General features: G+C 43.4%; 1 protein-coding gene across 1 annotated transcript; it reads left to right on the forward strand.

The window, feature by feature from the left end:
- The first annotated feature begins 2,371 nt into the window (after nt 1-2,371).
- gal3st2 (galactose-3-O-sulfotransferase 2) lies at nt 2,372-14,734 on the forward strand. The gene is made up of 4 exons (XM_084019607.1): nt 2,372-2,479; nt 11,279-11,383; nt 11,748-12,387; nt 13,228-14,734. The coding sequence occupies exons 1-4, from the start codon at nt 2,424-2,426 to the stop codon at nt 14,215-14,217; spliced, it is 1,791 nt and encodes a 596-aa protein (XP_083875733.1). The 5' UTR covers nt 2,372-2,423; the 3' UTR covers nt 14,218-14,734.
- The last annotated feature ends 234 nt before the right edge of the window (nt 14,735-14,968 follow it).

Raw genomic sequence — 14,968 nt, forward strand, 5'->3', positions numbered from 1 at the left:
TCTACATGTCAGTCCTGTGATAGACTGGTTACCTGTCTGTCTCTACATGTCTCCCTGTGATAGACTGGTTACCTGTCTGTCTCTACATGTCTCCCTGTGGTAGACTGGTTACCTGTCTGCCTCTACATGTCTCCCTGTGATAGACTGGTTACCTGTCTGTCTCTACATGTCTCCCTGTGATAGACTGGTTACCTGTCTGTCTCTACATGTCTCCCTGTGGTAGACTGGTTACCTGTCTGTCTCTACATGTCTCCCTGTGGTAGACTGGTTACCTGTCTGCCTCTACATGTCTCCCTGTGGTAGACTGGTTACCTGTCTGCCTCTACATGTCTCCCTGTGGTAGACTGGTTACCTGTCTGTCTCTACATGTCTCCCTGTGATAGACTGGTTACCTGTCTGTCTCTACATGTCTCCCTGTGGTAGACTGGTTACCTGTCTGTCTCTACATGTCTCCCTGTGGTAGACTGGTTACATGTCTGTCTCTACATGTCTCCCTGTGATAGACTGGTTACCTGTCTGTCTCTACATGTCTCCCTGTGATAGACTGGTTACCTGTCTGTCTCTACATGTCTCCCTGTGGTAGACTGGTTACCTGTCTGTCTCTACATGTCTCCCTGTGATAGACTGGTTACCTGTCTGTCTCTACATGTCTCCCTGTGATAGACTGGTTACCTGTCTGTCTCTACATGTCTCCCTGTGATAGACTGGTTACCTGTCCAGGTGAACCCTGCCTTCACCCAATGACAGCTGGGATCGGCTCCAGCCCCACGCGACCCTGAATACAGGATAAGCGGTAGATGATGGATGGAGTGCAGTGAGGTGCAATTAAAATGAATGCAGCCCCATTCTGACTCTGGAGACACAGAGCAGACCTGTCCCAGAACATCTGAGAGGTCAGGGGCACCACTAACGCTTATGCCAACAGCATTGTGTTACAGTTCACACTCTCTCTGGTTCCTCAAAGATACTTCTGTTAAAGGAGACATCGTTGCAAACCAAAGTTCAGTAGAAACGGTGTTTCATATCGAGCTGTCTACTTTCTGGGATTATGGAGGATCTGTGTGTGTTTGTGTGTGTGTGTGTGTGTGTGGGGGGGGGGGGGGGGGGGGGGTCACATTTCAGGTTACACTCAAGGAAATTACACTTGGGCTTCATGAAAACTTCATTATTTTCAGAGGAAATCTGAGAAGAGCTGAGAGGAGAGAAGGTTTAGGTCTCTGTTTCATTGTTTCTGTTTCTCTGTCTCTTTGTTTCTGTTTCCTGATTCTGTCTCTCTGTTTTAACTTATAGGCTATGATGTTTTTTATAAGGTATGTTTTACACTGACGTCATGACCTGAGACCTGTGATTGATTGTTAAGTAAGCATGTTGTGTTAGCATCAGGATCTAAACTATTAACTGTTGGACAAACCAGCTGACCAACATCTGAGACTCAAGTAGATTAAATGTCTTCAGTCACTTTCTATCTAAATAATAATAATAACAAAAAAGGAAGAAGACTTTGTCTGTCCCTTGTTTGTCCTTTGTTGATGAAGCTATTCTTGACAGACACAGTTTCAGTGAGTTCATAATGAACCTGAGAGTCAACAGAATCAAAGTAGGCCAGTCTGTCTCTGCTGACCTTTCTACTGCTGAATTATCGTCTTTGTCCCGCTAATATCATCTTTCTCCTGCTAATATGTCCTCCCTGATGATGTCTTGCCATTTTGCATGTGTGTGTGGTGGGATTTGTGGTGAAGGAGAGGAAAATGCAGGGAAGTGGAAAATCCCTGTGATGGGAGAAAAAGAGGGAGGAAGATCTGTCTCTGGGAAGAGGAGAACCGACGTCAGCCATCTCGTAGTGTGTCTTTGTCTGGCAGGTTACAGTTGAAATGTTCAGATACAGGGCAAAGCCATTCATTTACTCATGCAACAGCCTGAGCTGAGCTCCCGATGTGTGCCAACAGAACCTTTTTTTTACAGATTTCCTTTTCGATTAGTTGTGATGTCTGTTCCACCGTGCTGCTCACTGCCAACTCCCTCTGCTGGCCAAACTCATAATAAAACCTTGGCTTTTTTCAAAATCCCCAAGAAAAGATTTCTGTTCAACAGAGTATGACTCCCTTACCAGAACAGAGGCTGACCCTCTGGGTGCAGGGGGCGCAGAGGCTGAGGGGAAGAGGGGAATACTTCCACCCAAATACCAGTCTGGAAGAGAATAATAATAATAGTTATTATTATTATTTAGTTTTTTAATGCATTGTATGTAATTGTGCTTTGGCAACACATTTCAAATGTGCCTTGTGAATTGGAATTGAATAGACAGAGAGAGAGCCAGAGAGAGAGAGAGCGAGAAAGAGAGCGAGAGAGAGCGAGAGAGGGGGGGGGGAAGCGGATCGTCGGGACAGTCGCTGCAGCAGGACTTTTTCGAGGGTTTCGGGGAGATGCTGACCACACCGAGAACATGGATCAGAGACCAGTCTCCGAGATGTCTAACCTCGTAAGTCTACTGTATCGCTTACTAACATTCCTGTTCGAGTTTCAGTAGCCCGACAGAATCCGTCAGCAAGTTTTTATTTCTAGTCAAAAACATCCGACGGTGAGGTGATCCGCTGACTCTTGGTCCGGTCTCTCCTCCCGAGAGAAAACTGTCTGGGTCCATCAGAGACTCGGTCCGGTCTCTACTACCGAGAGTCCAAAGTGGACTCCAGTAGCCTACCGGTCTCTGTACGGGATATATAGGCTACAAGCAGCTTGATGTCTGTGTTGGACTTTTTAACTTTAAATCGTAATCATGAATTCATTCCTCACGTTCAAAACAAACAGATGTTGTGGTCAATAGGAACTGTTTTATTATTTCAATAAGGATTTCTGTTTGTAATTTGAATCCATATGAAAAAAAGATGTGCTTTCTATCATTTTGACACAAACATAAACCTTTATGCGTTGTCTTTTTGTAAGTTCCCCCCCAAAACACAACACATTTCATGTCATTTATGATGGAAATGTTGAACTTTTCTCCAGTTCCATCTTAAAACAACATTAAACAACTCATTTTATTTTTCTAACATTCATTACATAAACACATTTCTATTAAAAATAATTTGCAAAATGATCAATAAATGAACAGGTGTTGTTCGTTCCATTTTTTATCGATGTTATACTGTGTAGCCTACTTACACTGTGTCATTTTAATATTGACACAGTGGTTATAATATTTAGAAAACAAACATTTTTTTACAGCCCACAATAATGAACCCAGACTAAATTTAGAGTGATAAGAAAGATGATTGAACCAATGAAGAACTCATCATTTAACTGTATAAACCCACTTTAATGAGGGTTTGGTTTGTTTGGATTCTGGAGCTGTTGGCTTCTTCTGACCTTCTCAAGCAGCGACACTATTTCACTCAGAAGGAACATAATAAAACAGAATGTATGTGATTGAATGAGAGCAGCCATCTGTCCACTAGTGATTGTTCATTCACTTGTGCAGCTGAATTGAACCAGTGCAGGTAGACCTGCAATACCTTCCTCCCTAGAGAACCAGTGTATCACATGATCTGTCATGACTTTATTTTAATCTATTTTATTCCCCCGACAACAAATTCCAGCTCAAGTTAATTAGGGTCTTTTCCCGTGTAACGAAATTACTGTCAGGAAGTATGTCAAAAGAAGTGAAATATAGGGCACACGTATACGTTCACAAAAAAGTGCTATGCTTTTAGCACAGCTTTTAGCTTTCTTGGTTATTAAACAATTTAAAATGATAGGAAGAACAAACAGTCTTGTGAACTCAAATCAAAAGGCCAACGTCTGCTGATATCAGTATCAGGTTCCAGCCAGTGTGAAACGTTAGCTTATCAGCATCACATTACAGTCTGCTGACTAGATCTGATAAGTGTTAAAGGATTCCAGTGGATGTGGTTGGTGGTACCTCCAAGGTCAGAAGTGGCTGAATGTCATCTTCATGTCATCTAGCGCTGGCTGCCAGTGCGGCTTTCTGGACCGGACTGGTTCTTCTCACCTAGAGACCCAACACTGACATCTCTACATGTGTGTGTACATCAGTTCAGCTGTTACCAGCACTGATCCCAGCTCCAGGGATGTCAGGGTTAGTTGGTTGGTTGGTTGGTCAGTTCAGTTCAGTTGTTACCAGCACTGATCCCAGCTCCAGGGATGTCAGGGTTATTTGGTTGGTTGGTTGGTCAGTTCAGTTCAGTTGTTACCAGCACTGATCCCAGCTCCAGGGATGTCAGGGTTAGTTGGTTGGTTGGTTGGTTGGTCAGTAGAGGTCAGTTGTTACCAGCACTGATCCTAGCTCCAGGGATGTCAGGGTTAGTTGGTTGGTTGGTCAGTTCAGTTCAGTTGTTACCAGCACTGATCCCAGCTCCAGGGATGTCAGGGTTAGTTGGTTGGTTGGTCAGTTCAGTTCAGTTGTTAACAGCACTGATCTCAGCTCCAGGGATGTCAGGGTACGTTGGTTGGTTGGTTGGTTGGTTGGTTGGTTGGTCAGTAGAGTTCAGTTGTTACCAGCACTGATCCTAGCTCCAGGGATGTCAGGGTTAGTTGGTTGGTTGGTCAGTAGAGTTCAGTTGTTACCAGCACTGATCCCAGCTCCAGGGATGTCAGGGTTGGTTGGTTGGTTGGTTGGTGAGTAGAGTTCAGTTGTTACCAGCACTGATTCTAGCTCCAGAGATGTCAGGGTTAGTTGGTTGGTCAGTTCAGTTCAGTTGTTACCAGCACTGTTAACAGCTCCAGGGATGTCAGGGTTGGTTGGTTGGTTGGTTGGTGAGTAGAGTTCAGTTGTTACCAGCACTGATTCTAGCTCCAGAGATGTCAGGGTTAGTTGGTTGGTTAGTTGGTTGGTTGGTCAGTAGAGTTCAGCTGTTACCAGCACTGATCCCAGCTCCAGGGATGTCAGGGTTAGTTGGTTGGTTGGTTGGTTGGTTGGTCAGTAGAGTTCAGTTGTTACCAGCACTGATCTCAGCTCCAGGGATGTCAGGGTACGTTGGTTGGTTGGTTGGTTGGTTGGTCAGTAGAGTTCAGTTGTTACCAGCACTGATCCTAGCTCCAGGGATGTCAGGGTTAGTTGGTTGGTTGGTTGGTTGGTCAGTAGAGTTCAGTTGTTACCAGCACTGATCCCAGCTCCAGGGATGTCAGGGTTAGTTGGTTGGTTGGTCAGTAGAGTTCAGTTGTTACCAGCACTGATCCCAGCTCCAGGGATGTCAGGGTTGGTTGGTTGGTTGGTTGGTGAGTAGAGTTCAGTTGTTACCAGCACTGATTCTAGCTCCAGGGATGTCAGGGTTGGTTGGTTGGTTGGTTGGTGAGTAGAGTTCAGTTGTTACCAGCACTGATTCTAGCTCCAGAGATGTCAGGGTTAGTTGGTTGGTCAGTTCAGTTCAGTTGTTACCAGCACTGTTAACAGCTCCAGGGATGTCAGGGTTGGTTGGTGAGTAGAGTTCAGTTGTTACCAGCACTGATTCTAGCTCCAGAGATGTCAGGGTTAGTTGGTTGGTCAGTTCAGTTCAGTTGTTACCAGCACTGTTAACAGCTCCAGGGATGTCAGGGTTGGTTGGTTGGTTGGTTGGTGAGTAGAGTTCAGTTGTTACCAGCACTGATTCTAGCTCCAGAGATGTCAGGGTTAGTTGGTTGGTTAGTTGGTTGGTTGGTCAGTAGAGTTCAGCTGTTACCAGCACTGATCCCAGCTCCAGGGATGTCAGGGTTAGTTGGTTGGTTGGTTGGTTGGTTGGTCAGTAGAGTTCAGTTGTTACCAGCACTGATCTCAGCTCCAGGGATGTCAGGGTACGTTGGTTGGTTGGTTGGTTGGTTGGTCAGTAGAGTTCAGTTGTTACCAGCACTGATCCTAGCTCCAGGGATGTCAGGGTTAGTTGGTTGGTTGGTTGGTTGGTCAGTAGAGTTCAGTTGTTACCAGCACTGATCCCAGCTCCAGGGATGTCAGGGTTAGTTGGTTGGTTGGTCAGTAGAGTTCAGTTGTTACCAGCACTGATCCCAGCTCCAGGGATGTCAGGGTTGGTTGGTTGGTTGGTTGGTGAGTAGAGTTCAGTTGTTACCAGCACTGATTCTAGCTCCAGGGATGTCAGGGTTGGTTGGTTGGTTGGTTGGTGAGTAGAGTTCAGTTGTTACCAGCACTGATTCTAGCTCCAGAGATGTCAGGGTTAGTTGGTTGGTCAGTTCAGTTCAGTTGTTACCAGCACTGTTAACAGCTCCAGGGATGTCAGGGTTGGTTGGTGAGTAGAGTTCAGTTGTTACCAGCACTGATTCTAGCTCCAGAGATGTCAGGGTTAGTTGGTTGGTTAGTTGGTTGGTTGGTCAGTAGAGTTCAGCTGTTACCAGCACTGATCCCAGCTCCAGGGATGTCAGGGTTAGTTGGTTGGTTGGTCAGTAGAGTTCAGCTGTTACCAGCACTGATCCCAGCTCCAGGGATGTCAGGGTTAGTTGGTTGGTTGGTTGGTTGGTTGGGTGGTTGGTCAGTAGAGTTCAGTTGTTACCAGCACTGATCCTAGCTCCAGGGATGTCAGGGTACGTTGGTTGGTTGGTTGGTTGGTTGGTTGGTTGGTCAGTAGAGTTCAGTTGTTACCAGCACTGATCCTAGCTCCAGGGATGTCAGGGTTAGTTGGTTGGTTGGTTGGTTGGTCAGTAGAGTTCAGTTGTTACCAGCACTGATCCCAGCTCCAGGGATGTCAGGGTTAGTTGGTTGGTTGGTCAGTAGAGTTCAGTTGTTACCAGCACTGATCCCAGCTCCAGGGATGTCAGGGTTGGTTGGTTGGTTGGTTGGTGAGTAGAGTTCAGTTGTTACCAGCACTGATTCTAGCTCCAGGGATGTCAGGGTTGGTTGGTTGGTGAGTAGAGTTCAGTTGTTACCAGCACTGATCCTAGCTCCAGGGATGTCAGGGTTGGTTGGTTGGTTGGTTGGTGAGTAGAGTTCAGTTGTTACCAGCACTGATTCTAGCTCCAGAGATGTCAGGGTTAGTTGGTTGGTCAGTTCAGTTCAGTTGTTACCAGCACTGTTAACAGCTCCAGGGATGTCAGGGTTGGTTGGTTGGTTGGTTGGTTGGTGAGTAGAGTTCAGTTGTTACCAGCACTGATTCTAGCTCCAGAGATGTCAGGGTTAGTTGGTTGGTTAGTTGGTTGGTTGGTCAGTAGAGTTCAGCTGTTACCAGCACTGATCCCAGCTCCAGGGATGTCAGGGTTAGTTGGTTGGTTGGTCAGTAGAGTTCAGCTGTTACCAGCACTGATCCCAGCTCCAGGGATGTCAGGGTTAGTTGGTTGGTTGGTTGGTTGGTTGGGTGGTTGGTCAGTAGAGTTCAGTTGTTACCAGCACTGATCCTAGCTCCAGGGATGTCAGGGTTAGTTGGTTGGTTGGTTGGGTGGTTGGTCAGTAGAGTTCAGCTGTTACCAGCACTGATCCCAGCTCCAGGGATGTCAGGGTTAGTTGGTTGGTTGGTCAGTAGAGTTCAGCTGTTACCAGCACTGATCCCAGCTCCAGGGATGTCAGGGTTAGTTGGTTGGTTGGTTGGGTGGTTGGTCAGTAGAGTTCAGTTGTTACCAGCACTGATCCTAGCTCCAGGGATGTCAGGGTTAGTTGGTTGGTTGGTTGGGTGGTTGGTCAGTAGAGTTCAGTTGTTACCAGCACTGATCCTAGCTCCAGGGATGTTAGGGTTAGTTGGTTGGTTGAATGGTTTGTTAGTTGGTTAATTGGTTGGTTAGATGTATTGGTCAGGCTTTACTTAACATTTTTTTTATTTGAGGTAGGCTATGGCGAAATAAAATGTGAGACTTCCTACACAGATGTATGACATTAAAAGTCTCCAGCAGTTAAAAGGACACAATTTTTCCTCTGAAAAAGGCTCAAGACTCACCTGTTCAGACTTCACCTCGACCCACAACCGCCCCCCCCCCCCCCCCCCCCACCACCAAAAAAGCTCTTCTATGTTCTTACCTAGCACTTTGATCATAGCCCTGTTGTACTTAAGGTATCCTTGCTGAACAGCTACTACTTTACTTAGATGAGGACCGAACACTTGTTTCTATTTTTCTTTCTGACTTTATTGGCAATGATATGTTCTGGTTTATTTCTTTCGACAAATGTACTTATTGTAAGTCGCCTTGGACAAAAGCGTCTGCTAAATTCCCTAAATGTAAATGTAAATTGTGATATTTCTGCTGGAAGTTTTGAGCATAGTCATTGGGAATAATGAGTGAAAATATGCTCGAGGAAGTGTCTTCTGTAGAGAGTTCAGTGTGCCAACTTTTTCTTGTGTTATAATTTGAGAGTGGCTTATTTAACTAGCAATTTAATCTAGGAATGTACATGATTCTTTGGGATCCTCTGACTGTTGCACATCCAGCTGATTGATGTTGACATTCTCCAAGGCTTCATATCAACAATGCAGTGTTTGGGTAAGCTCATAAATGGGATTACTTTGTTCATTGTGACACCCCTCCCCCTGTCTTGGAGGCGGTCCTGGCTAATCAGCAGGCAGTAAGCTAATGAGAGAGGGTCGTCAGCTTGATGAAGATGACCTGAGCCGTCTTTGTTATAAAAGCTGGTTCATCTTGACTAATTGTCATTTGTTTTTGCATTGTCAACATGTCCACAGCACCCTTTGCTCACATCCAAGCATGGGTTCCGTACATACTTTAATCTGCACGCTGCTTTGTTTGTTAAGTTTTGGTTTAGTCTTAAGTAGAACTTGTGTGGACTCCCTTTATGGCACAATCCCTGAGCCAGTTTGTGACACCTGGCTGTGAGGATTGCTCTGTCCACAGACACATTAGAAACTGTGTCAGTCCAAAGTGAGTTAGGAGGATCTGTCTTCATGTACATTTGACTAAGCTCCAGCCCACTTTTGGCACAGAGATGCCTGGAATGTTTCAAAAAGACGTTTTGCCTACACGTCGCCACCTTTTAACTTCTAGAGGTTAAAAGTTAATGTTTGTGATGGCTGCAAAGAGTGGCCTGGACGCCAGGATCCAGATGTTGCTGTCGCCCGGGGAAACCTGTCTTTTTCCACCTCATTAAATCCTGATGTCTGAAAACACTAGACTGTCGTATCTTAACAACTTTGAACATAATAGTCAATATGTTTCTACAGGTAGCATGAAAATCACCTTGCAGATTTGAATACATGCTTTTGATAGGGAAACTGAGCCACGGCGTGCAGTTAGTTCTGTACATGTGCAAATCCACAATGGCACATGTAGCCATTGTGGATTTGCACATGTACAGATAATCCACTCACACCCCTGTCAATGTGTTTAATACAGATAAAACACATTGTACTAAAGAAAAGCATGTCGTTTAGAAAGGACATGTAAGACTATGGGCGAGCTATCCTCCTGCTATTTCGGCTTATACCAACACACCATACCGCTGCCAGAAACACTATTTTCTGCTGCTGGTAATAGTCCTAGTAACATTTGTTAAACACGACAGCGACCAGCCGTCTAAGGAAATTACCAAGTCAGACTAAAGTTTGAAATGTAACTATATATTTGTGAGCTGTTTTGGAAGATGCATGTCTTCTGTAGGAAGCAGTTGTCCATGGAGCTGAGGCCACAGACGCCTTTTCCATTTGGTGCTGTGGTTGGAGCTGTGGTTGGAGCTGTGGTTGGCTGCTGAAGTCTGTTTATAGAAACCTCTGGCTCTGCTAAAACATCAAACAAACATACCAAAGCCATTTCTCTGCTGTGTGGAAAGAGACATGAACAGGCCCCCAGCTTTTATTTTTTAGGTTTGAAAACTTGAACATTTGGGTTGTGTTGAAGGCAGACACTGGAAGATAAAAGTACGCTATGCTAAAACTTAACCTGCATCCTGCTGAGGTGTGGTTAGAGGCAGGAGTTGGTTGGGCTTGACTTGGTGGTGCAGATTGTACAAAACCCCAAATGTCTCTCTCTTATGTGATCTGGGACAGTAACCCATCACTGGGGGGGACAGGTTCTCAATTTAGGACCCCTAACAATGTAGAGAATATACCAGGGACCCCCTCGCAAATGTCCCTTGGAATAATTTGAATGTATTTTTATTGTATTGCTATGATTTCTGGAGAGGTACATTAACAAGCTGTTGAAAAAAACAGAACCCGGGCCAGACTTTGTGTCAGTCGGTCATTCTCCTGTCCTGTTAGAGGTCAAGTTATCGTTTGTCCATGTTTTTCCATTTCTGGTTTTAGTTTGTTAAGTCTTGTCTCGTCTCTCATCCTCGATCCCTACATCCTGTCACTCATACACGTGGGCAACGATAATCTTACGAGATCAAGGCAGCCGCAGTTTTTGGGAGGAGGCGCTGCAGTTGCTCTCCACCGACTGCAAGACCTGGGGCATGATGGGAAACGCCTGGCTGTTGCTTCATCTAAAAGCTGATTGGCTCTTAGTTTTGACAGGAAACACCAAGTTTCGCAGAAAATGCTAATTTTCTGCATGATCCTATATTTAACGCTAGATCATTGGCTGTTACACACATATTTCACAGATATCCTTTTTGTGTTATCTATTGTGTTTGATCTTGTTGTGCAGCACTTTGGAAACCCTGTGTTTGTTAAAACCATGCTATATAAATAAAGTGGATTGGATTGGATATTTACAAAAAATTTGTGATTTTTAAAAAAAATATCTAAATCCAAACTTGGTTGCAAACTCCAGGTCACCTACGGAACAGGATGTCATTATTTCTATGACTTCCTGTAAATTATTTGAAGGCTGCTGGAAACTGACTGGACCTCAGCTTTTAGTCTCCGCCTCCTGCTGCTGTCATGTGATCTCGTCTACTATCTGCAACAAGCCTAATTTCTGTCCTGGCCTCATATGTCTCACCTGTGTCCAATTGTCTCCTCTCCTCTTGTGTATTTAAGCTGTGTTTCTGTCCATAACTCGAGCTCCTGCCTTTTTGCCCGCTGGATTGTTGTTGATTTATCTTTTCGTTTTTTACAGCTTGAATGCAGCAGGACAGACTATGTTCCACTTATTTATTTGTGAATAAATGCTACAAATAGACACACGTTAAGTCCTGTATCTTGATGTTGGATGGCTGACAGAAGTCAAGGGGGTTAGCCCTGATGTTAGCAATGGTTAAATGAGCCTAAAATTGCCTTTAGTGATCTGAAATGTTTCTGAATTTCAAACAAACAATGATGATAGCAGTTATAATCAATGTTTATTCAACAAACAAATGATGCCATAGTTATTAAATTGGGGTCTGACATCTGTACCACATTGTATTGCATTTCATTCTCGTACCATGAACTATGTGTGTGTGTGTGTGTGTTTCCTCTAGGTGTGTGAGGAGAGGGCTGTGCAGCAGGCGTCACTGTCTGTGGATATTTTTCATCCTGCTCGTGGTCTGCATTGCCATTCAGACCTTTGTTGCCCGTCAGGCCAGGTAAGGTCTGCTGTGCCCTTTTACAGACAGACGAGGTCAGAAACATTACTGTTGTGCATATTATACATTCATATAATAATCTTTTGGTGTTGACTAACTGCAACTATAGTAGAATAATAACAAAAAAAAGAATCATATCATAAAAATCATAGATTTTAAACCGTTGGTCAGGAATAGGGTTGAATGCTTCAAATTAAGATCTCAATATTTCTTGTGTATTCTTACTAAAATCGGTTTCATTATAGGGAAAACATCTGCAGGAAGCCGGAATTGTTCGAGTAATTGTTTGTGCGTGTATGTATGCAATTCATACCTGATATGAAGTTAATTTGCTATTTGTGTTGTAAAATATCACTTCTCCCAGGAATGACAAGCTGACCGAAATCCCACATCTGAGATTCACCGTCAACAAACAGTACCTGTTTCCTACTGTACAGAATGTCTTCGAAGGCCTCCATTTACAGTCTTCAGACATTGGGTCATTACCGACAGAAGCAACTACAGATCTTCATCGTCAGATTGAGGGATATCAAAAGAAATCCGATTATATTCTCTCAAGACATGTGGATTACCTTGCTACAGACTCTCAGATGGAAGTAAGAAATGTTTCACCTGGAAAGCTGCTTCTATCAAAATATGGACGAAACCTCAGACTTCCAGGTTCTTTGGCCCTCCCTGGTACTCTGAAAAGTTTAACTCCAAACCCTGTCGCTCAATCAAGTTTTTTGAAGGCTCAAATGAAACTTTTCAATACTAGAGCAACCTGCCACCCGAAGTCTCACATTGTTTTCCTCAAGACACACAAAACAGCAAGCAGCACCATCTTAAACATCCTGTATCGCTATGGTGAAAGCAGGAACTTGACTTTTGCCCTCCCTCTGAACAAACACAGCCAGTTGTTTTACCCATTCTTCTTTGCTTCACATTTTGTGGAAGGTGTTAGCAGTCGAAGTGTGAGGGAGTTCCACATCATGTGCAACCACATGAGGTTTAGAAAATCTGAGGTGAGCTCCAAAAGAAAATAACTGAACTTGTGTAGTTTAACTGTTGCCATGTCTCTTTTGTATTGTATGGATGAATCCGCATTGACTTTATATCTATGTGAGCTCAATTTGGAAATAAATTGTGAGGGCCCCTGAGGGCCAAATGTTGGAGTGGTAGAACTGTATAGTATATCATGTCAGCTGCTCAATTATTATAGTAGCTTATTCTTTTGACGATGGTAGTCAATAAAAATGAAAAATGATCCAGAAGACTTAATGGACCCACTTTACCCTGAAGTCCAGCCAACATGTCCATATAGGCCACACTGTAGAATGGCAATTTGGGCAGTCTGAGTTAATCCCAACGATTTTTCAATCATCTTAATGTGGCCTTCACATCGGGGCTGCTAATGGGACCAAGTCGGGCTATATTGGCCTGTGTTAACATTGCTAATGTTTTGTGGGGGAAATGTGGGCCCCCAATTGACATGTTGGCTTTACCTGTAAAATAGTGCTCATTTCATAGTGACTTTCACAATGCTTTTATAATATAAAATATATACAAATAAATTGTTGAGATACAGAAGAAATCGTATAAACCAGATTACATTTATGGTAGAAATACAAGGTAAACATTTTGGCTGGACAAACTTTATGAGCCCCACTTTGTTGTAGAAAGAGGTCTTAAATTCCAGGTAACTTACCTACTTCGGGCCGTAACAGAATATTTACGATTAAGATGTAATTTCACTTGCCAAAATAAATTTTTCATCATAAAACAAAATTAGTAGAATTTGAATTGTTCAACATCACGTCTCTAACATATTAGACATACTCTAAATATTTCTATTTTCTTTCCAGGTGGCAAAAGTAATGCCTGAGGACACCTTCTACTTTTCAATCCTGAGGCATCCTGTGGCTCTTATGGAGTCCATCTTTATCTACTATAAGAGCATCCCAGCCTTCCACAAGACTCACAGATTGGAAAACTTCCTCGACAATAGCTGGAAAAACTACAACTCATCAGTGACTAACAACCACTATGCTCACAATATCCTGGCTTTTGACTTTGGCTTTGACAACAACGTTGAAGCAGGTGCTGAAGACATGGAGGAGAAGGCCAGCTTTGCTATTGCAGTCATTGAACGGGACTTCCACCTTATTCTTATTTCTGAATACTTTGATGAGTCAATGATCTTGCTGAAGCATGCTCTTTGCTGGTCCATGGAAGATGTGGTTTCCTTTAAGCTCAACAGTCGCAGTGAACAAGCTCGTCACCCACTTTTACCGAACACTGCAGAGAAAATCAAGAGGTGGAATGCTTTAGATTGGAGGATCTACCTGCACTTTAACGCCACTTTCTGGCACAAAATAGATAGTCTTATTGGGCAAGAACGGATGCAGAGGGAAGTATCCCAGTTGAGAAAGTTACAGGCCAAGTTAGCAAACAGCTGCCTCAAAGATGGTGGGGCAGTTGACCCTTCCCAGATAAAAGACACTAGACTAAAGCCATTCCAGTATGGAGCAGCTGTAATTCAGGGTTATAACCTAAACCCACATATAGACAGACAAATCAAAGTAAAATGTGAAAGACTTATAACTCCAGAACTGCAGTACACCGACCATCTATACACTCAGCAGTTCCCAGAGCTAGCTGCTAAGTATCGACAAGAAACTAGGGGAGTTGCTCAACATTCAGACAAAACTGGTTTGATGGGAATGGCTTGGACCAAGGAGCTCCATCACAGACAGACCATAAGACAAAAAATCTCAAATTCCAAGTATCAAAAGGCTTTGAGAAGTGCCCTGTTAACACAAACAGAAGCTAACAACAAAACAAGTATAGCATGATTGCTAACTGTGACTAATAGTCATGGGGGCTCACAAGGTGCTAGACCTGCTGAAAGGAAATGAAACGCAGGAGTAACAGAATCAGGACTACATGAAGGAGACTTTCAGACCCTGCTGCAGTAAAATAAGAGTTTTTTAAAGGGAATCTGGGGTTTATAATGTCTTCCACATTTGTCCACAGGGACCACAAAAATCAACACCAAATTAAAAGTTCCTTGTATGTGTTAAGGTAAGGCTAGATGAAATGTTTATTCCTGTCTAGTTTTGTGGCACTCAACCAAAGATATGTCTTTTGTTTAAAGTACACAGAGAAAAAACTATGAATTTCACAAAATGATTATGGTTCATCCTCTTTTGACCATGAATATGTCAAATTTAAGCATTTCCTCATCTGGTGGCGCTATTGTCAGGATGACATTGTTTATTGATGCCTTCCAAAATAGGTACATCCATTACAAAAATAAATAATGATCTATTACCTGCATGGTTAACATTTGTTAATTTGCACAATGCATGGGCCAGCACTTTGTCTTTTTTATTTACCATTTACCATTTTTATTTATTGGTTTTATTGTTTTTTCTCTCTCTTGTTTATATATATATATATATATATGGCAGGTTTTCTTCAACAAACCCTGAGTTTCTCCTACATGTCTCCGCCTTTTTCCGGAATCTGAACCGACTCTGAAAAACAATTGCATTTCGACACGTAAACCCAACGCAGAACCATCACGGTCTCCAAGCAACTGCG

The sequence above is a fragment of the Eutrigla gurnardus genome (genome assembly GCF_963514095.1).
Source record: "Eutrigla gurnardus genome assembly, chromosome: 10".
NCBI lineage: Eukaryota > Metazoa > Chordata > Actinopteri > Perciformes > Triglidae > Eutrigla > Eutrigla gurnardus.

What these genes read in the sequence shown, in the direction of transcription:
- gal3st2 (XM_084019607.1), top strand. Translation starts at nt 2,424, where the DNA reads ATGCTGACCACACCGAGAACATGGATCAGAGACCAGTCTCCGAGATGT. An exon ending in TTTGTTGCCCGTCAGGCCAG is followed by an intron (nt 11,384 to 11,747) that starts GTAAGGTCTGCT and finishes CACTTCTCCCAG; the next exon opens with GAATGACAAGCTGACCGAAA. An exon ending in TGAGGTTTAGAAAATCTGAG is followed by an intron (nt 12,388 to 13,227) that starts GTGAGCTCCAAA and finishes TTTTCTTTCCAG; the next exon opens with GTGGCAAAAGTAATGCCTGA.